At 45.9% G+C, this 25,406-nt stretch overlaps 1 protein-coding gene across 2 annotated transcripts in view; it reads left to right on the forward strand.

Moving 5' to 3' along the window:
* The window catches only part of dlg2 (discs, large homolog 2 (Drosophila)), a 1,568,664-nt gene that overhangs the window by 993,842 nt on the left and 549,416 nt on the right, over window positions 1-25,406 (forward strand). For both annotated transcript variants that reach the window (XM_070892045.1, XM_070892046.1), the window contains exon 15: window positions 16,886-17,042. In XM_070892045.1, the coding sequence (XP_070748146.1) occupies window positions 16,886-17,042 (157 nt within the window). The remainder of the gene's footprint in view (window positions 1-16,885; window positions 17,043-25,406) is intronic.

The following is a 25,406-nucleotide window of genomic DNA, read 5'->3' on the forward strand; positions in this document are numbered from 1 at the left end:
AATGCGTATAAGGTGGCCAAGGTTAGTGGGAAATTAGAAGATTGGGAAAATTTTAAACAACAGCAAAGAATGACTAAGAAAGCAATAAAGAAAGGAAAGATAGATTACGAAAGTAAACTTGCGCAAAACATAAAAACAGATAATAAAAGCTTTTACCGATATATAAAACGGGAGAGAGTGACTAAAGTAAATGTTGGTTCCTTAGAAGATGAGAAGGGGGATTTAATAATGGGAAATGTGGAAATGGCTGAGACCTTAAACAATTATTTTGCTTCGGTCTTCACAGTGGAAGACACAAAAACCATGCCAAAAATTGCTGGTCATGGGAATGTGGGAAGAGAGGACCTTGAGACAATCACTATCACTAGGGAGGTAGCACTGGACAGGCTAATGGGACTCAAGGTAGACAAGTCCCCTGGTCCTGATGAAATGCATCCCAGGGTATTAAAAGAGATGGCAGAAGTTATAGCAGATGCATTCGTTATAATCTACCAAAATTCTCTGGACTGTGGGGAGGAACCAGCGGATTGGAAAGCAGCTAATGTAACGCCTCTGTTTAAAATAGGGGGCAGACAAAAGGCAGGTAACTACAGGCCGGTTAGTTTAACATCTGTAATGGGGAAAATGATTGAAGCTATCATTGAGGAAGAAATAGCGGGACATCAAGATAGGAATAGTGCAATCAAGCAGACGCAACATGGATTCATGAAGGGGAAATCATGTTTAACTAATTTACTGGAATTCTTTGAGGATATAACGAGCATGGTGGATAGAGGTGTACCGATGGATGTGGTGTATTTAGATTTCCAAAAGGCATTCGATAAGGTGCCACACAAAAGGTTACTGCAGAAGATAAAGGTACGTGGAGTCAGAGGAAATGTATTAGCATGGATAGAGAATTGGCTGGCTAACAGAATGCAGAGAGTTGGGATAAATGGGTCCTTTTCGGGTTGGAAATCGGTGGTTAGTGGTGTGCCACAGGGATCGGTGCTGGGACCACAACTGTTTACAATATACATAGATGACCTGGAAGAAGGGACAGAGTGTAGTGTAACAAAATTTGCAGATGACACAAAGATTAGTGAGAAATCGGGTTGTGTAGAGGACACAGAGAGGCTGCAAAGAGATTGAGATAGGTTAAGCGAATGGGCTAAGGTTTGGCAGATGGAATACAATGTCAGAAAATGTGAGGTCATCCACCTTGGAAAAAAAACACAGTAAAAGGGAATATTATTTGAATGGGGAGAAATTACAACATGCTGCGGTGCAGAGGGACCTGGGGGTCCTTGTGCATGAATCCCAAAAAGTTAGTTTGCAGGTGCAGCAGGAAATCAGGAAGGCAAATGGAATGTTGGCCTTCATTGCGAGAGGGATGGAGTACAAAAGCAGGGAGGTCCTGTTGCAACTGTACAGGGTATTGATGAGACCGCACCTGGAGTACTGCGTGCAGTTTTGGTCACATTACTTAAGGAAGGATATACTAGCCTTGGAGGGGGGTACAGAGACGATTCACTCGGCTGATTCCGGAGATGAGGGGGTTACCTTACAATGATAGGTTGAGTAGACTGGGTCTTTACTCATTGGAGTTCAGAAGAATGAGAGGTGATCTTATAGAAACATTTAAAATAATGAAAGGGATAGACAAGATAGAGGCAGAGAGGTTGTTTCCACTGGTCGGGGAGACTAGAACTAGGGGGCACAGCCTCAAAATACGGAGGAGCCAATTTGAAACCGAGTTGAGAAGGAATTTCTTCTCCCAGAGAGTTGTGAATCTGTGGAATTCTCTGCCCAAGGAGGCTAGCTCATTGAATGTATTCAAATCACAGATGGATACATTTTTAACCAATAAGGGAATTAAGGGTTATGGGGAGCGGGCGGGTAAGTGGAGCTGAGTCCACGGCCAGATCCGCCATGGAATGGCGGAGCAGGCTCGAGTGGCTAGATGGCCTACTCCTGTTCCTAATTCTTATGTTTTTATGTACATATGCCCCGTTTAAACCAGTGTCCAATAGTCAGACAGAAAGAGCAGTGCAAACCATCAAGCAAGGCTTGAAGAGGGTAACTGAAGGCTCACTGCAGACTCACCTATCCCGAGTCCTGCTTAGCTACCGCACAAGACCCCATTCACTCATTGGGATCCCACCTGCTGAACTGCTCACGAAAAGAGCTCTCAAGACAAGGCTCTCGTTAGTTCACCCTGATCTTCATGAACAGGTAGAGAGCAGGCAGTTTCAACAAAGTGCATACTACGATAGCGCAAATGTGTCACGTGAGTTTGAAATCAATGATCCTGTATTTGTTTTAAATTATGGACAAGGTCCCAAGTGGCTTCCAGGCACTGTCGTGGCCAAAGAGGGGAGCAGGGTGTTTCGGGTCAAACTTTCAAATGGACTCATTCACCGGAAACACTTGGACCAAATCAAACTCAGATTCACGGACTACCCTGAGCAACCCACCTTGGTCCCTACCTTTTTTGATCCCCCAACACACACACCAGTGGCAACCGACACCACGGTTGACCACGAAGCAGAACCCATCATCCACAGCAGCCGTGCAGGGCCCAACACACCAGGCAGCCCAGCAAGGCCAGCTGCACAGCAGCCCAGCGAGGGCTCAACAAATGATTCAACAACACCAGCTTTCACACCGAGACGATCAACCAGGGCAAGAAGAGCCCCAGATCGACTCACATTGTAAATAGTTACAGTATTGACTTTTGGGGGGAATGTTGTTATATATGTGGACTTGTATTTACTCTGTACAGCCACCAGAGGGCTCATTCCCCGGAGTCCCAAGGGATCCCATAAAACCTTGGGAACACAGGTATTTAAGAAGGCTTCACAGGTTGGAGAGGCACTCTGGAGACTTGCAATAAAAGACTAAGTTCACACGTTACTTTGAGCTCACAGTATTCAGTCTGACTCTTTCTCCATACACAACAATAAGTACATGTAAATAAATGTAATACTTACTCTTGTGGATCCCACAAGGTCTTTCCATCGTTTGTGGCATTGGTTGCCCTCACGCACCTCGTTGGTCGCTGACGAGATCACCTCTGCTATCTCGGTCCATATCTTCTGGTATGCCTTTGGGGTGGGCTTCCCACGCCCTCTCTGTGTCAAATCACTCCAGCGTAACCCGACCTCCTGCAGGAAGGAGGCATTTGCCTCATCCGAGTACCTCCTAGCTCTTTTTGTCCCTCCAATGTGCTCCCTCTCTCCAGCATCATTCTCCACAGCGTCAAATATGTGGCTGGTTACAGCTAGTTTTTGTTTGCCTACTTGCTGTGAAGCTCTAAAGTCTCCCTCCTTCCTCCCAAAACAGCCACACAACACCCAGCCATGCCTTCAGTCCCTCTGAGCTCCCTCTCTCTCTGTCTCCTCTTCTGCACATGTCATGGTGACCCTTGACCTCCAGAATCGCAGGAATCGAGCGTTGCCATGCCGTTGCTAAGTACGGCAGACGATCAAAAAAATTTAACGCTACCGCCCATTTTATATCGCTCGCTGTAATGCCCATTTTCAAAAGTGAAAACTAGGTGGTTTGAGAATGGGTGAGAAGCCAGCGATCTGAAAACTTTTTTTTAACACCCACGGCAGAAATATCGACAATTTTTGGGCGATAACCACAAAAGTGCAGGCTCTAGCTCCTAGACACTCCATTCAGCACTCCTCTCTCCGTGCAGCTGCCCGCCACCCTGCTACCATCACCCCCCCCCTCTATTGGCATCGCTCCCTAACAACTGCCTGCTACTTTCTGCTCTTCAGCTAATTTATTATCAGTTTCCAAGTTTTAACTTGAATTTGTATTGTTTTAAGTTTAAGTAGTAGCCTTTGATGTGGAATTGTACCAATGTCTTTTTGGAAATTAAGGTACAACACATTGTAAGGCTTTTCCACACTTTATTTAGGATGTCACTTGTTCAAAAATATCAAAGGTGGTTGCACAGGTAGGATCCTCCCCTTAAAGTGATACTGACTACAAAACTGTTCACTCTTAATAGTAAGGGAATTTAATAGTTTACCATTGGTTTAAGAGGTAAAACATCATCTCTGAGTTGTTCGATCTTAGTTTAGCGATGCTGAATAATGTGCTGTGTATTTACAGCATTTTCCAGGTTTTGTTTTAGTTTTTCAGCAGTTGCAATTTTTTTAATTTTCAGGTTCATCCCAATGTGGTGTTGAGTGAGTTGATGTCAACTGAGACATCCAGACTAAATCTGGACTCAAGGAAAGGAAACTATTCCCACTCTTGATTGCTATCCAGTGATTCTTACCGACAGTACCTGTGTGAGGATGCCAGATGAGGACAGGTTTGGGCTCAGCTGTGATATTCTGTACGATTGAATATTGCCCGCCAGCACTCACTTTCAGGCCTCACGACCAATGACCTCTTGGGCAATCATTGCCGGTGGAACCATATCCACATAATAGTGTCAACGACTTCAGGAGAATAAGGGAGGAGAGAAAATTGAATTAAAAAAATATATTTAATAACTGGTAAACATTAATAATTGAGTTAGTTCTGACAGCCAGTAGGTCCCTTATTAAAATCCAATCAGGAAAAGTTCAAAATTTTAACTATTATCAAAATCGTGCTACTCTATTTTTGTTCTAATGATTAATATTATGATATGAATGGATAACAAGAACGCATGGTAGAAGCCAACCCACAACACAATCACTGGAACAGTCTGCTTAGAATAGGGAAGCAAAAATATTTGAGAATAAAATGTAAAATACATATTAAGGATTTTAATTTGAGCATTAAAATGTGCTAAGGGATTCAGTAGCAATAAGAATTTTAAAGTTTAGTTATTTTGATTGAAGAAATTTTAAAAAACATATAAAGTCTAAAATCCTTAATACTAATTGTAAATATAAAGCAATACTCAGGTAGTGTTGATGACTTAATTTTCCATGTGAGTTTCAGAGTTGAGATTCTTCAATGTGTAAAGGATTACAAAGCAAATTAAAAGGGTCTGACTGAAATCCCTATTTGCCTGTGCTGTGTTAGCTGATCCCAGACAGTGCAGCAGATGCCGCCAGTTCTTCAGGCTAGAGAGGGGGAAAATCCACTATAGTTCCCACTCCTAATTGCTATGTAGTGACCTGTGCTGGAAAGTGCATAGTTGTGAATGTCAGGTGAGGACAAGATCATGCTCATTTATGATGCCTTCCACAATCAAATAAGGAATGGACACTCAGATGAGAAACCAGAGGCTTGCCAATGCCAGTAAAACCACAACCCAGCAAGAGCCAGCGCTTCGAGCAGGGGAGTGAGCAAAAGGGTAGAAAATTAGATTTAAAAAAGGAACATTTGCCCAAACCATATTATGTCCCTATAAAACCTTGTTTACAGCTAAACAAAATTATAGATTGTGAGATGGCGGGGGAGTATGTAGGGGGTGGTGTCAGCTTGCCTTCCCTGACCCAGAGCGGTTGTGAGTCGCTCCCACTCCCTGGTTCTCGAGCCTGGATTTATTAATCAGGGTGTGATAAAGTACAGCAGAGAACTGTTTTGTACAAAGAAATGTATGGTTTTTATTCAAGAAGAATGAATACACCTTTTATTAAAACTGAGAAAACTTATCACTTTAGATGAGAGAAAACTTATCACTTTAAAGGAAAGAAAACTTATCACTCTAATGGGGAATCCTTTACTCAAACACAAGAGAATACACAGCAGTACAACACCTCCCACCTCCCAATTCCCCCTATCTAACTAGGTTAGGCTTTGGGGCTTCAGGGACTATGCTCACCAATCCTTCCTTGACAGTCGATAATGGGTCACGGTTTCGGGGTGCATTGGAGTTTGTTGATTCTGCTAGCTGTACCCCGAACGTAGGAGAGGACTTTTTGCTGCGTGTTCCTCAGTTGGGTGGTGTCCGCTGATGCGGTAGGGCACATATTGAATTTATGGGGTAAGTACCCACTGTCTTCCTTCAGCAGTAGGTTTTAAAGTTCTTTTAGGTAATGTTTTACCCGTTGGTAGCTCAGGGATAGCTTGTAGAGTGGAAACAGCTTGCGAATCTTCGGGTTTTCGTCGCGTTGACTTCAGTTTGGAAATCGTTAGTCACGGTGGCTCAATATTACCAATTTGGTTGCTGGTAATATCTTGGTGGTTCCTTCATGAGCCTCTTGCTGCCGCGGTGTGATTGGTGTCCTGGTCGTTTGCGATGCTGTCTTGGTTGATGTTCTGCAGAACCAGGTTAACGAAGCTGGTGTGCTGGTCTTGAAGTCTGCCAGATCTGAAGCATAAGAAGCTGGCGTAGAAGCAAAGTGCAGGCCTGGCTGTAAAAACAGGCCTTAATTATACTTTGAGAGACTTCCTTATCTGTCCCCAAATCAACCTTGGTTCTTTATTTAGGTTTTGCAGCCCAGCTAACTGAAACTTGATTAAGTTTTAATCTGGCATTGATAGACTTTTCTGAGTTGATGAGCTCTTGTCCATTGTGATAGCGCTGTTTTTTGCTTTCGGAAGTCTGACCTGAGTCAGATATTTCTATGCCTGTTAGAATATGTATGTGACATTTGGTTCCTCTGGATGGGGTGGATAATGTTTCTTCCGTGGTCGATTGTTTAAATGCTAATGTTTTCTAGGGGATAAACAGTTCCCAGACAATTTGATTAGCGCCAATGTCCAAACTGGCCTTTTAGAGATTGACCCCACCCCTTTTCTTGCAGATCCAACATTCACCTTTTAAAAATCCCAAACTTGGTTCAACCCCGTAGATTTCTTCCATAAGCATTTTAGGATCCCAAACTTTCTGGTAGGTACTTCCAAATTAAATTTCCTTTCCAATGAGTCCAAACACTGGGGGGTTCTCCCATGAATTTTGCAACTCTACAAGTAGGACTAGCTGAAGTGCTCTTACAGAGAGCCGGCACGGGCCGAATGGCTTCCTGCCGTGTTGTAACTGGTTTAATTTTGGCCAGGAGTTGCTCCGGTTTTTTTGGAGCAACTTGATTTTTCTGGAGTATCTTAAAAATTCCCATTTAGCACATTCAATTTGCGCCAGTATAAGTGAGTTATTTAGGATTTTTTTAGTTTAGTTTCTTTTTCTCTCAAAATGGCCATTTAGGCCACTTTGACCAGCTAATAGTTACTGCAAATCTACTTAGGCCAGCGTATGTGGCCACTTCAGAAAACCCTTGTGGAGTGTTAAGAAATCAGCACAGGTAGGTACATCGGAGGTCATTCGGCCTGGGATAGGGTCGGGAAGGGAAGCGGAGAGGACCTTGCACCAAGACTTACAAAGCACAAAAAGTAATAAGCATTCAATAACAAATAAAAAACAGAAGGAAGTGGAGAGGACCTGCACCTAAAGCACCAAGACTTACAAAGCACTAAACAAAGCACAAAAAGTAATAAACATTCAATAACAAAAAAAAAATAGAAGTAAGTCCTACCTTCATCTTAAAACTTGGCCCGGAAAGGCAGCGGGGGGGCCACTCGGCCTGTGATAGGTGCGGGACGATAATGTACCAGGAGGCCACTTGGCCAGGGCTAGGAGTGGGAGCAATTGAACTGCCGACATCGGAGCACACACAACGGCAGCAGGAACTGCAGCTGAGCTCCTTTAATCACATATAAGGGTCCTTGGAAAGGATGGTGGAAACATTTGAATAAGTACACGGATTGTGCTCGTGGGGTGCCGCAGGGATCAGTGCTGGGACCCCAACTATTTACAATCTATATTAACGACTTGGAAGAAGGGACTGAGTGTAGCGTAGCCAAGTTTGCTGATGATACAAAGATGGGAGGAAAAGCAATGTGTGAGGAGGACACAAAAAATCTGCAAAAGGACATAAACAGGCTAAGTGATGAGCAAAAATTTGGCAGATGGAGCATAATGTTGTAAAGTGTGAGGTCATGCACTTTGGCAGAAAAAAAATCCAAGAGCAAGTTATTATTTAAATGGAGAAAGATTGCAAAGTGTTGCAGTACAGCAGGACCTGGGGGTACTTGCACATGAAACACAAAAGAATAGTATGCAGGTACAGCAAGTGATCAGGAAGGCCAAAGGTGTCTTGACCTTTATTGCAAAGGGGATGGAGTATTAAAGTAGGGAAGTCTTACTACAGCTACATAAGGTATTGGTGAGGCCACACCTGGAATACTGCGTGCAGTTTTGGTTTCCATATTTACGAAAGGATATACTTGCTTTGGAGGCAGTTCAGAGAAGTTTCACTAGGTTGATTCCGGGGATGAGGGGTTGATTTATGAGGAAAGGTTGAGTAGGTTGGGCATCTACTCATTGGAATTCAGAAGAATGAGAGGTGATCTTATCGAAACGTATAAGATTATGAGGGGGCTTGACAAGGTGGATGCAGAGAGGATGTTTCCACTGATGGGGGAGACTAGAACTAGAGGACACGATCTGGGGACCGCCCATTTAAAATACAGATGAGGAGAAATTTCTTCTCTCAGGGGGTTGTAAATCTGTGGAATTCGCTGCTTCAGAGAGCTGTGGAAGCTGGGACACTGAATAAAATTAAGACAGAAATGATCAGTTTCTTAAATGATAAGGGGATGAAGAGTTATGGGGAGCGGGCAGGGAAGTGGAGCTGAGTCCATGATCAGATCAGCCATGATCTTATTGAATGGCGGAGCAGGCTCGAGGGGCCATATGGCCTACTCCTGTTACTATTTCTTATGTTCTTATGTTCTTATTGTGCTCCGCATCGGGATTTACCCTTTCTAACATAAATTGATTTTGTAAGCCTACACACAGACATTCAAAACTCATTTTCCACCACCTACTCCTCCTGTTCCTATTTCGGCGCTACTGCACATCATGACCCGACTCCAATGCGCATGTGCAGACGACCCGGCACTGTTTCCAGCGCAAGACGCTGGCTCCGCCCCTGACTTGACTAGCCATGCTGCGCGACGACCGAGGAGAGGCCCGACAGCAGCCAAAGTAGGGAGCGATTTTTTTTCGCCGCACTTATCAACGGAGAAAAGCGGCACATCTCCAGTAAGTGCGCCGAAAAAAGGGGTGGACCAAAATTGAGCCCTATGATTCCAAAAGACCTGGCTGGAGGCATGCAGATATGATTAAGTATGATTCACATCTGCCTTTGTGTTTCGTTCTTTGTTGAGATAAATCAATGATTACTTTAATTGTGTTTATTTTATTTCTGACCACCATGCATGCCTCTTATAACAAATTCTACATTGTTTTCTCTATTTACGACTGGCTGCCTTTCAAGGCATAAAAAATCATTGAGAGCTATTGAATTAGTTATTGTAATTAATCTTAATGTTTATGTTAGAAATATAGGTCAGTGCCTTGACTGACTCTTAATTCTAAGAGGATTGGTTAATGACGTTTTATATCCTAATAAGCAAGATGGACAAGATAAAGAAAGAAATAATTTGAGCTAATGCTATTATGCCATTATTAGGTCAATCTGCAGTATGCTTATGTTTAGAAATAGTAGGTTCATTATAATATAGTCTTCAGTGAAGTGTGGAACATGGCATTTTATATTGTAAAAACTAAAGAATAATCATTTTATGAATTTTATTGTCCTGTTGTGAATAGATGTTTCTACAAAAGCTTTATCAGAAAAATCTACGGGAAAAACACAGAACAGTTTTATAAGTAGGTTTTGCTTTTGGCCTAGTGGAATGAGCCTGTCTCTATAATTCATTGATATCTTTATCATTGATGTTTACTGCAGAAAAGGTGTTGTGCAAAATGTTCTTTGTCAATATTGCAACCACTGCTTTTGCTATGAACTGAGTTCCACTGATAATAATTTATGTCGTCACTTACACTCATTTTTTTAAATGAGATCCATTTGATAAAGTCCCACATAAGAGGTTAGTGTGCAAAATTAAAGCACATAGGATTGAGGGTAATATATTGGCATGGATTGAAAATTGGTTAACAGAGAGTTGGAATAAATGGGTCTTTTTCGGGGTAGCGGACAGTGACCAGTGGGGTACCACAGGGATCAGTGCTTGGGCCCCAGCTAGTCACAATATATATAAATGATTTGGATGAGGGAACCAAATGTAATATTTCAAAGTTTTCTGACAACACTAAACTAGATGGGATTGTGAGTTGTGAGGAGGATGCAAAGACGCTGCAAGGTGATTTAGATAGGTTGAGTGAGTGGGCAAACACACGGCAGATGCAGTATAACGTGGATAAATGTGAAGTTATCCACTTTGGTAGGAAAAACATAATGACAAAATATTATTTAAATGGTGATGACTTGGGAAGTGTCGATGTACAGAGGGACCTGGGTGTTCTTGTACACCAGTCATTGAAAGCAAACATGCAGGTGCAGCAAGCAGTTAGGAAGGTAAATTATATGTTGGCCTTCATTGCAAGAGGATTTGAGTACAGGAGCAAGAATGTCTTACTACAGTTACTCAGGGCCTTGGTGAGACCGCACCTGGAGTATTGTGTGCAGTTTTGGTCTCCTTACCTAAGAAAGGATATACTTGCCATAGAGGGAGTGCAGTGAAGGTTCACCAGACTGGTTCCTGGGATGGCAGGACTGTCGTATGAGGAGAGATTGGGTCGACTAGGCCTGTATTCACTAGAGTTTAGAAGAATGAGAGGGGATTTCATTGAAACCTATAACATTTTGACTGGTGGGATAGATTGGATGCAGGGAGGATGTTTCCCCTGGCTGGGAAGTCTAGAACAAGGGGTCACAGTCTCAGGATACGGGGTAGGAAATTTAGGACCGAGAGTTCAGAAGAATGAGAGGGGACCTCATAGAAACATTTAAAATTCTGACGGGGTTAGACAGGTTAGATGCAGGAAGAATGTTCCCAATGTTGGGGAAGTCCAGAACCAGAGGTCACAGTCTAAGGATAAGGGGTAAGCCATTTAGGACCGAGATGCGGAGGAACTTCTTCACCCAGAGAGTGGTGAACCTGTGGAATTCTCTACCACAGAAAGTTGTTGAGGCCAATTCACTAAATATATTCAAAAAGGAGTTAGATGAGGTCCTTACTACTAGGGGGATCAAGGGGTATGGCGAGAAAGCAGGAATGGGGTACTGAAGTTGAATGTTCAGCCATGAACTCATTGAATGGCGGTGCAGGCTAGAAGGGCCGAATGGCCTACTCCTGCACCTATTTTCTATGTTTCTATGTTTCTATGTTTCTATGAGATGAGGAGAAGTTTTTTCACTCAGAGGGTGGTGAACCTGTGGAATTCTCTACCGCAGAAGGCTGTGGAGACCAAGTCACTGAATATATTTAAGAGGGAGATAGATAGATTTCTAGAAACAAAAGGCTTCAAGGAGTATGGGGAAAAAGCGGGAATATGGTGTTGAGAAAGAGGATCAGCCATGATCATATTGAATGGTGGTGCAGACTCGAAGGGCCGAATGGCCTCCTACTGCTCCTATTTTCTAAAATATAATTTTTATTAGATTTATCCCCTATTATGGAGTGTTTTCATCATATAACCAAGACCGATTTGAACTTCGTTCATTAACATCCAATTGTCAGTTAAATTTGAATGTTAATAGAGAGCCAACTGAACCCTTAGTTCTCTGCTAACATTAAAAAGATAAACATAAAGTTTAAAAGTTTGTAAATCTTCACTTTGCAATTGCTGCTGATACATGGCCCAGTGATATCAGACTAATTCCCAGACTAGTCTCCCATTTCTTGCCTTAATGTCATTTAGGTGGCTTTACGCTTAAATTAAACTGTAGAATCTGTCAGTGCAAAACATAAAGCGGCAGATTTTCAGCGGCTCTCCGCTCCATTTTTTGTCCCGCAGCGGTGGCAATGGCGGTGGTCAGCCTCCAGCGCCCCGCAACGATCCTCGGGTCCGGTTTAGCGGCAGCAGTGAGCAGCACCACCCGGAAGAGTTGCACCCGGTGTGCAACGCCCCTGGTTGCGACACCGGCACGAGTTTGGACTGTTTCCCGACCCATACGCCTCAAAGCACGCCTCTTTGGGGAATCAGAGCAGTCCAACAATGCGACAATGGAAAGGTAGGTAATGGACTCCTAAGGTAAGTGTGATTGTTTTTTCTTTTAATTTTTTTTTGCGATTTATGTTGTGGCATAGGCAATGTTTTGGGAATGTTTTTGTGGGGTTTTTTTTAGTTTTTTTTCCATCCCAGGCGTCACTCGGAATGCTTCCGAGCTGGCTCTTTAGCGCAGGAGTTTTCCATCCTAATACATTGAGAGGTGTACAGCACCTACCCCCCTTAGCGCTGCACCCCCTGATGCAGGGCCCAGCTGCCCAAACTTACTTACTGAGGCGCAAACTGTTCCCAGGAGCAAACCTTACCGCCCCGCGGCCATTATTGCCCCCAAAACATCAAAGCCGAAAAGACACAGGGCCCGAATTTGATGAAGACCTCCGTCCGCCCAAGTGCCACCCAAAAGACCACCGATGGCCGCCAATGTACCTGTTGGTACTTTGGGTGGGGTTTTCATCAACAAGGTCCCTCAAAGCGGCAAATGAGGGACTTACGTTGCCAATCTGGGCGGCAGCCGGCGTGAGCTCCCAATCACGGCGGCAAAGGCGCTTCTTGCCGCCCAAGTGCTGCCGAGGATGGAGTCAGGCCCATGGAGTGTCGAGACCTGCAAAGAAAAATCATCAGAAAAAAAACCATTGGAACACCTTCAGGGGACCCCAATCAGGTAAGTCGCTGTGAAAAAATGTTTTAAATGTTTACCGACCTTTTTTTTAAGATCTTCATACTCACCGTCGGGGACAGACAACCTTCCAGCCAGCGGTCGACCCCCGTTCAGGCGCCGACTCCCGCCGTCATGAATATGTCATCTCGGCGGGCGGGAGTCCACTTACGCCACTCGGCCGTCTGCTAACGTCAGCGGGCGGTTCCTGGCGGTTCTTCCATCCCACCGGCTCCAGCCTAAATCAAAAGTGGCACTGGGCGGAACCTGAAGAGGAATGCCGGCGGCAATGGGCTGTGAGTCCATCAATTCTGTGCCCACAGTGTATTAACCTCACCACCAGATGTGTAGGGGAAAAGGGAAAATGAAGTTTATCTCAAATGATTTTTGAGAGGTGGGGGGGGGCCTTTATTTCACACTTGTTAACAGCCTTTCCTATGATGATGAAAAAGAGACTTTCCTATGATGATGAAAATCATCAGAGTGTTTGTATCTAAACTCCTATCTTTGGAATCATTTTGATTAATAAAATATATTTTAAATGAGGTTCTGCATTCCACTGACAGCTGCTGACTATTCCATATAGAGCAGAAAGTATTGTCATTAGACAGGTGTAAGCCCTGCTATACATGCTGGCACTCATTGCTTGTTTATAAATCTCTGTGCTTTGTTGTCCACGTAAATGGACACATTTCTTTGTCATACCAGTAAGTTGCAAATGTAAGTTGGTGATGCACTCACAATCTTTACAAAAGAACAGCAGTAGGCACTTCGGAAACATTGCTGACTGCGATTTGCAATGTTTATTGTAAAGTGTTTTCTCGTGAATACTTTTCTAAAGAATCTATCTATCTTTATAAAAGTCTTATGTATAGCACATGTCTAATGAGCATCACACCTCTAGAGTGGTTATCACACATTAGGTCATCACATCAGAAAAGTGCCCTAGACAAAACATCATGATTGACTCAAATATCATACAGCATTGATAAAAGACAAAATTAATTAAGTGAATGATGTTGATTGGGTGAAATCTACTTTCTAGCATGAAAAAGCTACATGTAAGCAAATAACAATACAGTCCCCGCCACTTTATGGCCCCACGTTTCCACACGCGGCAAAACAGGCGCCCCTCCTAGCTGGCCGCCCGTTTTTAGCGCCGAAAACGGCGCCTGAAAAAAAACGCGCTATTCTCGAGCGCTTTGCAGCTCGATGTCTGCTTGGCGCGGCGCCCAGGGGGCGGAGCCTACCACTCGCACCGATTTTGTAAGTAGGAGGGGGCGGGTACAATTTAAATGAGTTTTTTCGTGCCGGCAACCCTGCGCGTGCGCGTTGGAGCGTTCGCGCACGAGCAGTCTGAAGGAAACATTGGCACTCGGCCATTTTAAAAAGTGCTGCAGAAAAAGTGAAAATTTGTTCATTGAACAATTGCAAAGGCTTGTATTTTAATTTTCTTGATATTTCTGTGTGTGAGGGTGAGGGAGTGCATTCTGTAATTAAAGATAGACTGTGATAAACGGGACACATGCACTTGTTTGAGACTATTAAAATTCTTTGTAGCTGTTCAATTTTAAAACATTTTTAATAAAACCACATTGCCCTTCCATGATCAGCACTGAGGCTTCTTGCAGCTTTCTCCCCCTGCCGTCCGTCGGGCCCGACGGCAAACGGCTGCCTCAAGTAATGAGGCTTCCTGCAGCCTTCTCCCTGCCTCCCCCCCCCCTGCCATCGGGAACCGCTGCCTCAAGTAATGAGGCTTCCTGCAGCCTTCTCCCTGCCTCCGCCCCCCCTGCGGTCGGGAACGGCTGCCTCAAGTAATGAGGCTTCCTGCAGCCTTCTCCCTACCTCCCCCCCCTGCCGTCGGGAACGGCTGCCTCAAGTAATGAGGCTTCCTGCAGCCTTCTCCCTGCCTCCGCCCCCCCTGCGGTCGGGAACGGCTGCCTCAAGTAATGAGGCTTCCTGCAGCCTTCTCCCTACCTCCCCCCCCTGCCGTCGGGAACGGCTGCCTCAAGTAATGAGGCTTCCTGCAGCCTTCTCCCTGCCTCCCCCTGCCGTCGGTCGGTCCCGACGGCAAACCGCTGCCTGAAAGGCCTGTCTGAAGCACTTTCACACAGGTAGGAACATGCTTTATTTTATCTTTTCTTTGCTTATAAATTTTTATTCAGGTTGGATTTATTTGTATAATATTTGTATAAATATAACTAAGGATTTATTGTAGAATGTAATGACTTCCCTTCCCCCCACCTCGTTCCCAACGCCTAATTTGTAACCTGCGCCTGATTTTTTAATGTGTAGACAAGGTTTTTTCAAGCGTACAAAAATCTTCACTTGCTCCATTCTAAGTTAGTTTGTAGTACGTTTTCACTGTGGAAACTTTCAAATCAGGCGTCAGTGGCCGGACACGCCCCCTTTTGAAAAAAAAATTCTGTTCAAAAGTGAAACTGTTCTACCTGACTAGAACTGCAGAAAACTTAAATGTGGAGAATTCCAATTTCTAAGATACTCCGTTCTCCACCAGTTGCTCCTAAAAATCAGGAGCAAATCATGTGGAAACTTGGGGCCAAAATCTCCATGTTTAAAATGGGCAGTTGCTTATATTGCCCAAAAAGCGACAACCTTTACCAATTTGCATCCAAGTTGCTGGCTATAGCATCTTAAGTGCTCCATTTATTTGGTGCAGAAACAGCTGTGCTTACTCACTAGTTTGCTCAACCAGGCAGCAATCAGTCCATTAGACTAGCCACTGCTACCACTTTAGATCAAAGTCTTTTAGTGTTCCAAAGGTAATCATGATCGCATGAAAGTCCTTATTCTCATCACCAGTTGTTATGTCTATAATGTACTTATGAATGACTCCACAAGGCAATGTGTTGTCCTTGAAGCCACTTTAGATCAAACAAGAACAGGAGTTTTAGCTGCTCAGTGATTGAAGGAGTGAATAAAACAATCAGTATTAAAGCGATGGAGCTACATGTAAAGGCACCGCTTGAAATTGTCATTGATGAAAATGGATAATTTTTTGAGTATGTTGGATTATTTGCCACTTATTTCTGCTTCTTTATTGCTTGATGCTTCACTTTGTTTGTTTCTGTGTTTATTGTAAGTCTAGCCAATCTTATGTGTATGACGGGGCCTTACTTTATTCCAGTGTTTTGCCGGACATATAATATACTTCGATCATTATAAGAGCATATCCTATGTCTCACTACAAACAATGCAACAGAAGAATCCATTAGTATTTATTATGGTTGGTTAACTGAATCACAGTAAATTCAGCTGCTGTTTATCTCAGTTAGAAAATTTTGCTACAAAAATCTGGTTAAAGCTTAAATATTTTAGAGGAAATACATTTACATGACTTTTCCTCCACACAATGTAGAAGACTCTTTCAAAATGCTATAGATGTTAGATGTAGAATTCCTAACAACTGGAAGCTCAGCTGCCTCGATGCTACCCCCTGCTGTCTGAATATTTCATGCTACTAAAGTTAAGAAATCCACAGAATCTTTGATATCTTAAAAAATATAGAACTGCATTGCAGTGATGCAAATTGAGGACATAGCTTGAAACCTGGAAAACTGAATTTTGTGAAAGGTTGCAGTGTCATCACAGACCTGGGCTAAACAGCGAATATTCTTGAACAATTATGAAAAAGGATAGATGCAATGTACATTATACAAATTTAGAAAATTATTTGCTCATATTTCACAATGCATGCTGGGATGCTACTTGTTTTATTTTGAAATTTAAGTGTTAGGGAATAGTCATGAATGTTTTCAAATTTAACCAAACAACTATAAAAAATCTAAAAAATATTAAGCTGTTTGTAATGCAATATTTCATCTTTTTAGTCATCTCTTGGCCATTAACATTAAAGAATTTTTAAACTTCTGAATGATTTAAGAAAGATCTATTTTGACTGCATTTTTTTCTTCAACTCTTTGCATTAGTTGCTTGTGACAAACGTTAAACTAATCAGCTAATTAAACTTTTGTGTAATCTTGTGATTGGTGTTTCAAAAATGCAGCTATCATAAATTATGTGACTGTTAAAATCTTCCAGAATTTGATAATTGAATGATTGGTTCCTTTGCCAGGCAGCTCTTTGACAACCTTGTGCAGCTAATTCATTAAGTGCAGCCAATTTGTTAAGTGCAAATGTCAATGCTGCCTATCTATGTTTTTAGCAGAGAAAAAAAGTGAAGAAAATAGCTTTGAAAACTCTAACTTGTACATTACTTTTTGCATTTGCAGGGAGCCAAGAAAATTTGTGTTGCAAAGGGGATCCACTGGATTAGGCTTTAACATTGTCGGGGGTGACGATGGTGAAGGAATATTTATTTCATTCATCCTGGCAGGTGGGCCAGCAGACCTCAGTGGAGAGCTGCGAAGAGGTGACCAAATTCTATCGGTAAGTCATTTTTGTTGGTGCAAGTTAAACCAATCTTTAATAGTTTCTGTCATGCTGTTTTCTGTTCAGTAGAAGGTGGAGCTTATCCATTGTGATCTAGATATGAATGCTGCATAAGGTATGCCTAAAGAAGGAACTTTGGCCAAGAAAATGGTTCATGCCCGACATACGAACCGTGGCGCCAAAACTGATGAGCAAGAGCACCATGCAAAGTTGGTTGTCTTGCACTTTCAGGATATGACCAATGTGCTGGGGATGGCAATCACACCCCAAGAGGCAGTGCTCTGAGCATGCAGAAGATGAGGAGAAATTTCTTCCCTGAGGGTTGTAAATCTGTGGAAGTCGCTGCCTCAGAGAGCTGTGGAAGCTGGGACATTGAATAAATTTAAGACAGAAATAGACAGTTTCTTAAACGATAAGGGAATAAGGGGTTATGGGGAGCAGGCAGGGAAGTGGAGCTGAGTCCATGATCAGATCAGCCATGATCTTATTGAATGGCGGAGCAGGCTCGAGGGGCCGTATGGCCTACTCCTGTTCCATGTTCTTATGATCAGGCAGTGGGAACAAAACAACAATGAGTCTGGCACAGGGGAGAAAGAAATAGATGGGAGGGGTTAGCAGCAGCCCGCAGTTTTAATGTGGATCCAGAAAGAACACTTATCTTTCCGGAGGTAGCCTAACTGCTCTGCGCCTCAGAAAACTGACCACAGCGTGCTCGGCAAATATTGCTGTCAGACACCTACCCATTTTGAGAAGAGGTCTGAACTAGACATTAGGCCCCCGATTTTCATAGGCACTAACTTAAAGACCTGTTTCAGGTGGGCAAGCCAGACAACTACAGGCTGCCCAAACCAATATGACATGAAAGAAAGAAAAACTTGCATTTATATAGCGCCTTTCACGACCACCAGGCATCTCAAAGTGCTTTTCAGCCAATGAAGCACTTTTGAAGTGTAGTTACTGTTGTAATGTGGCAAACGTGGCAGTCAACACCAATGTGATAATGACCAGATAATTTTTTGTTATGTTGATTGAGGGATAAATATTGGCCAGGACACCGGGGAGGGCTTTAGTTTAACGTCTCATCTGAAAGACAGCACCTCCGACAGTGTAGCACTCCCTTGCATTGCGCTGGAGTGTCTGCCGGACTTGAACTCACAACCTTCTGACTCCAAGGCGAGTGTGCTATCCACTGAGCCACAGCTGACACTAAAGGCACATATCCGATGGAGAATGAGCCCCTGCACATTGCAGCACATATTGTTCACCTGAAAAATGTGCACTACGCAATCTAATTTCTAGTCCGTGGTCCTCCATTTTGATCATTTCTTCCTGATTTATCTTTTTTACCTCTCTGTATTAAATTGTGTTTCAGAATTATTTTCCATGTATTACATTTAAATCTTAATTTAACAGGAGTATAAGACTTTGAGATGTTTTACTATGTTAAAGGCGCTATATAAATGACAGTAGTTATTGTTGTTGAGACACGTTCTGAGAATACTGGAGTGGATTACAAAAAACCGATCCATTCAAGTGTTTAAGATGATGGTCAAGCACCAACAAAGCAAAATCATTTGTTAGTTATTTGACCCCTAAAATTGGATTACTGATTATAATCTTCTATTATGCGTGCAGTAGTTTTTAAAAAATATATATTACATTCTGTTCTTCGCTAACGCAAAATATTGGGTTACAATAGGGAAACCTCAGTCAAATTGAATTTTTTTCAAATGGTGAATTACAAAGGAATTCTGACATTGGATCATTGGAGCACTGGAGCTTATATTTTAACTTCAGGCCTGGGATTTTCCCACTGACTACCGGTGAGACTCTGTAGAAGGCAGGAAACCCAGAGTTCCGGGTTTCCCCGCTAGCTGTGGAGTTTTAACATCACAGCGTGTGTCTGACATAATGGCTGGCTTCCAGTCGGGCGAGGATCGCTGGCTGGACAGCGCATCAACAGGTAAGTACTGGGTCCAGGTGAGGTGTGGATGGGGAGGGGGGTTCCAAGCCCTGAAGGAGTTCATGCCTATCAGGGGGGCAAACCCGGGTGGATCTCTGACCTGGGTGGGGGGCTGTCCAAATCTCCTGGGGGGTGGGCTCCGATCCCAGTCCCTGGGGGGGGGGAGTTGCGATTCCCAAGGAGAGGGGGTTCCGATCCACGACCCCGGAGAGGAGGGGCGGGGGGTGTGGGGGTCCAATCCCTGTTGCCGGGGAGTGCGGGCTGCTGGTGGGGGAGCTCTGGGGATCGGGTGGAAGCACTCCTGCTCCTCCTGGCCCACAAGGCTTGAACTCCGAGGCTGTGGTCACCTCGTTGCAGCTGACGGAAAACCCTGAGCCCCGGGATCCCTGGCCACCTGCAATTAAACCTACAAAGCAGGCTAAGGTATTGGCTTCAGGCCTCATTATCATATTTAAAGGACGCGTTTATTTCTACTGTAAAAATAGCCGTCCCTTGTCTCTGATTGGTCCCTTTGGATGATAAGCCACACCCTGAAATTTCTCTAGAATGTGTAACTGGAGTCGCTCAGCCCAAGTTCTCACTGACTTCTCAAATTGTAACTCAATGCACTTTGGCTTCCAGAAGCCACAGAGGATGGATCTCCCCCGAAGCCACCAAGTGGCAGCAGAGGTCCCTTACCCCAGCACAAGTGCGTCCCTACCCCCAGCTGAAGTCCCTTACCCACCAGTGCAAATGCTGCCTACCCCAGCTGAAGTTCCTTGCCCCAGCACAAGTGCATGACCCTCCTCCCCCCGCCATAGATGGGCAATGTGTGTGGATTGTTAGCAGGTTTATTGGGTATGAAGTGAATAGTGACAGTGTCGTGATTTCTGGATTGGAAGAACCTCTCTGTCCTCCGATCCTTCACCCCGTCTCTCTCATTCCCCCCCCCCTACCCCGTCTCTCTCATTCCCCCCCCCCTACCCCGTCTCTCTCATTTCCCCCCCCCCTACCCCGTCTCTCTCATTCCCCCCCCCCTACCCCGTCTCTCTCATTCCCCCCCCCACCCTGTCTCTCTCATTCCCCTCCCACCCCGTCTCTCTCATTCCTTCCCCCCCCACCCCGTCTCTCTCATTCCCCCCCCACCCCGTTTCTCTCATTCCCCCCACCCCGTCTCTCTCATTCCTTCCCCCCCCACCCCGTCTCTCTCATTCCCCCCCCACCCCGTTTCTCTCATTCCCCCCACCCCGTCTCTCTCATTCACCCCCCCACCCCGTCTCTCTCATTCACCCCCCCACCCCGTCTCTCTCATTCACCCCCCCACCCGTCTCTCTCATTCACCCCCCCACCCAGTCTCTCTCATTCCCCCCCACCCCGTCTCTCATTCCCCCACATCCCATCTCTCTCATTTTCCCCCCACCACGTCTCTCTCATTCACCCCCCCCACCCCGTCGTTCACTTCCCCCCCCACCCCGTCGTTCACTTCCCCCCCCACCCCGTCGTTCACTTCCCCCCCCACCCCGTCGTTCACTTCCCCCCCCACCCCGTCGTTCACTTCCCCCCCACCCCGTCGTTCACTTCCCCCCCCACCCCGTCGTTCACTTCCCCCCCACCCCGTCGTTCACTTCCCCACCCCACCCCGTCGTTCACTTCCCCCCCCACCCCCTCGTTCTCTCTTTCCCCCACCACCCCGTCTCTCTCTTCCCCCCCTCACCCCGTCGTTCTCTCTCTCCCCCCCACCCCGTCGTTCTCTCTCTCCCCCCCCCACCCCGTCGTTCTCTTCCCCCCCCACCCTGTCTCTCTCTTCCCCCCCACCCCGTCTCTCTCTTCCCCCCCCCCCACCCCATCTCTCTCTACCCCCCCAACTCCCCCCAAGCTCACTCTCCCCCCACCCCCCCCACCCGCAAGCTCTCTCGCTTCCCCGCAAGCTCTCTCTTCCTTCCCTCCCTCCCCCCCCACCCCACACCCAAGCTTTCTCTTTCCCCCCCCCCCAAGATCTCCCTCTCAACCCCCAAAACTCTCTCCCCCAAAAGGTCTCTCTTTTCCCCCCCAAGCTCTCTCTTTCTGCCCCAAATGCTCTCTTCTCCCCTTCAACTCAACTCTCTCTTACCCCCCAACTCTCTCCCCACCCCCACAAGCTCTCTCTTTCCCCCCCAAACACTCTCTCTTCCCCCACCCCCCCTCCGCAAGCTCTCTCTCCCCCCCCCCCCCCCAGGCTCTCTCTCTCTTTTCCCCCCGCCACCACACCACCCTCCCCCTAGCAAGCTCTCTCGCCCCCCCCCGTAGTTTCCCTCCCCTCCAGGCTCTCTCTCTCTCTCTCCCCTCGCCCCCGCAAGCTCTCTCACCCCCCAGGAGTCTCTTTCCCCTCCAGGCTCTCTCTCTCTCTCTCTCTCCCCTCGCCCCCGCAAGCTCTCTCACCCCCCGGCAGTCTCTCTCCCTCCAGGCTCTCTCTCTCTCCCCTCGCCCCCACAAGCTCTCTCACCCCCCAGGAGTCTCTCCCCCCTCCAGGATCTCTATCTCTCTCTCTCTCCCCTCGCCCCCGCAAGCTCTCTCACCCCCCGGCAGTCTCTCTCCCTCCAGGCTCCCTCTCTCACCCCCCTCCCACCCTCCCCGCCGACCGCTGTGGCTCAGCGGTTTGCGGCTTGGCTCTCTCTCTCCCCACCCGGCGCTTCTCTCCGCCCCCCCACCCCAGGATCTCTCTCTGCCCCCGGTCGCTTGGAGGCTTGCGGGATGTGGTCGGATAGCAGGGTCCTACTTTCAGTTCGGGGCCGCACTTGCAGTTCCGGCACTTCCGGTTCAGACGGGAGGCATCGGGGATGGGGAAAAAGTACAGTACAAATAGTCAGTCCCATATTTAAATGGCTTCATCATCATAGGCAGTCCCTCGGCCGGCCTCCCGGCTGTGGGTTAGGAGCACTGTTCCCCATCCTACCTGAGTAAAAGGTGAAAGTAGACGGGCTGGGGTCTAGTTTGATTTTTCGAACCTTCTCTTCCTCGCCCCCTCACCCATTTTTTCCTGGGGAAATTAATATGAAGAGTGTGAGTAAGAAAACAAGCAATTCTTTTCCACCTAGTGGTTCTAATTTCTGACAAGTATTGTTGTTCCAGTGCCATTTTATTTTAATGGCATTCTCTGATAATGTACTGCAGTTCTCAAAAGGAATGATGTGATGACAAAGATGCTAGATTTACACTTAGGAAGTGCAGACGTTTTGCTATTTAGCTCCGCGAGTTGAGCTCTTTACTTTATTTTCTTTGTCCCCATTTTTGCACATTTTATTTTATGAATATTTAGAGGGTTTTCAAAAATGGCACACACGAAATGCTGTTCATTGTTCGATTTTTCTAATTCTCGCATTTAGGATTATAACATATGCTTTGAATTCATTCATACTATATTTACCAAGATAGGACTCCAGCTGTATATTCAGATATAAATCTGTTGACCTAGTAAAATATACATAAATATATATTTTTTTAAATAAGCCTTGGTTACTGCTTGAGCAAACTGTCCACCTTTCTACTCCCGTCTATACAAAAATAAAATATAAATTAGGCAAGAGCAGAGTCTTCCAGGGAAGCTGCTAATGCAGCCCACCAAAAGGGAAACCAGCTAACATAGGATGCAATTAGTCTGTAGGCCCGTCCCCAGCTGATTTCACAATTGAAGCTGGGAGAATATACAATGTTGTTTAGATATCATTTAAATAGGTGGGCAGCCAAGGAAACTGGATTCAATGAGAGCTGACAGAACCTGAAACATGGGGGGAATTTGAGCCCCCAAAAATGGGTGAGTTGGGGTCGGGTGGGAGGTTAAAGAGATAAAAGGCTGATTCCTGACTCCAATCCGCCTCGAACTCGCCCACTTCCGGTTTTAATGAAGGTGGGACAGGGAGCGGGCAGTCAACATTGCTGCCAGGAGGCAGCTTGCCATTTGCATATTATAATGAGGCTTCAAGGGGAGCCACTATTTCAAATTTAACTCTGGCTGGTCGTGTTTTCCCGGGCCTCAGGGAACCCGACAGCTAATGCAAGGTGAGGCCTCCTGGATCCAGGAGGTAAGTGCCTATCGACTTACCTCCTGGATCCAGCGTCCTTACCTCACCTATCCCCCGTGAGGCCTCTGATTTAGCCCAAATTAGGCCACTAATTTCTGCCCCCACCCAACCACCCCAACCTCCCCTCTCCTCCCCAAGGCCTTTTATTGCCTTCCCCGACCCTCTCCCCTCCAGCCCCAATGCTCCTCCAGCTCCCCCCTCCCCCCAATGCTTCTCCGGCCTCCTTGCTCCGACCCTAAACATCCTCCGCCTCCCGTGTAGGCTGCTCACCAGCTGTAACACTCAAAGATACCGCATGTATGTGGTCACACAACAAATTAAAGGGACCGCACACCTAAAATTAAAATTGGGGGGAAAATTGGTAATGATGCTTTCATTCTGCGGCAGGCTGCTGTGCTATTTGCATTTGAACAACCACGACAAAGCAAAGAGTGGCTACTGGGCAACAAGGGCTATTCTTTCACGCCATGGCTTATGACTCTGGTGCGCAATCCACACACACGCGGGCAGCATGCTTAAAATGAAAGCCATGCTGCCACATGAAATGTGAAGAGCACACCATTGGCATGCTGAAACAATGCTTCCGTTGCCTGGGCCGGTCTGGAGAAACCCTCTGGTATTCGGCAGAGCATGTGTCAATATTCGTGATGGTCTGCTGCATGCAACCTCGTCATCATGAGGCACAGCCCTTGATACCTGCTATACTCAGGAGGAGGAGGAAACTAGAGGAGGAGGAGGAGGAAACTAGAGGAGGAGGGAAGGAAATCTAGAGAGTCCCTTTCTACCAAACAACTTATTTGACTGCGATACCAATAAACACAACCACCAACAGTCCCACACCTTACCTTCCCCCTGTCACTGACCATCACAGTGTTTGCTTGGCCACAATGCAAAAATAAAGGCCATCAATCAATGGACGCGTGTTAAGTACACATCGGGATCCCCACGTACGTTTTCAGAGACTATCGAATTTCACTGTTGCTGTTTTCTAATCCTGAAAAAGACCTCTGAGCCGAAATTTCACCCGACCAAAAATTTAGCGCACTTACCGATCTTGAAGTTTTTTCTTCGCCTTATGGATTGGGGCGGATCTTGCGCCGATATTCAGGTCTTTGTTCTGCATTTCCAGTTGGGGCGGTGGTGAGGGGCGGAAGTGCCCTTGCAGCGTGTCGGTCGCCTCAGCGAGTCGTCAGCACGTCACTAATGACGTCAGCATGACGCGGACATGCAGTGTTGCGCTGATGCATCACAACGTCCCTCCCCTTCAGTTAAAGGGTAACGGGCCGCCGCAAACTCTGCATGGGGTTTAGGTAGGCCCACTGGGCCACCAGGGAGGGTTTCGGCCGGGCCAGTAGCCCGGTACCCTTGGAGTCGGCCCGACAATTAAAACAAAATGGAGGCAGGGGCAGCGTGCCCTTCCCATTAAGGGCAGACACGCCACCCAGCCACACACAACTTCCCGCAGGGGGAAGCTGTCAGTGGCATCAACTGGCAGCGGTGCCGCTCTTGCAGGGCAATTTCCCGTGGGGAACGGAAACGGGGTTACCGCCAGGCGGTGTGGGTTGGCGCATACCCGACGGGGCGGCAACACGGGCGGTGTGAAAACCCATTCCTGCCACTCCAGACCCAGGGGAAATTTAGGACGGGTCGGCCCCCCGCTGGTAATAGAGCTTAAGGAGGGGAACAATTTTGGCCCCCTCAATTCAATTTAAAATGGGGAATTTTTCTTAGCTATACTGATGCTTGCCAGAAGAGGGCAGCATTTAATCACATGCGTATTTCAGTGCATTGTATTCTTTAAATGATTGTTTATTTCTGTAGGTGACAGAAATTCTTCACATTCTGCATTAACAACAACTACTTGCATTTTATATGGCTCTGTTAATATAGGAAAACCTCCCAGGGTGTTTCATAGAAACGCAATCAGACATAAATTGACACCGGGACAAGAAGGCAATATCAGGAGGGGTGACCATAAGCTTGATCAAAGAAGTAGGTATAAAGGAGGGTCTTAATGGACAAGAGAGTGGTGGAAAAGAGAGAAAGGTTTAGGGAGCAAATTCCAGTGCTTAGGGCCTAAATGGTTGAAGGCACAGCCACCAATGGTCAAGTGAATTTGCGATATGACAGGCCAGAGTTGGAGCAGCGCAGAGTTCTGTAAGGTTGTCGGGCGAGAGGAGGTTATAGAGATAGGGAGATGCAGGCCTTAAAGTGATTTGAACACAAGAATGAGAATTTAAAATTGGAGATGTTGGGGAACCAAGAGCCAAAGTAGGTCAGTGAACACAGGGTTGATGGTGAACAAAACTTGGTGCGAGTTTGGACACGGGCAGCAAAGATTAGGATGATTTGAACTTTATA

Source organism: Pristiophorus japonicus, chromosome 10 (genome assembly GCF_044704955.1).
Source record: "Pristiophorus japonicus isolate sPriJap1 chromosome 10, sPriJap1.hap1, whole genome shotgun sequence".
In the NCBI taxonomy this organism is placed as follows: Eukaryota; Metazoa; Chordata; class Chondrichthyes; family Pristiophoridae; genus Pristiophorus; species Pristiophorus japonicus.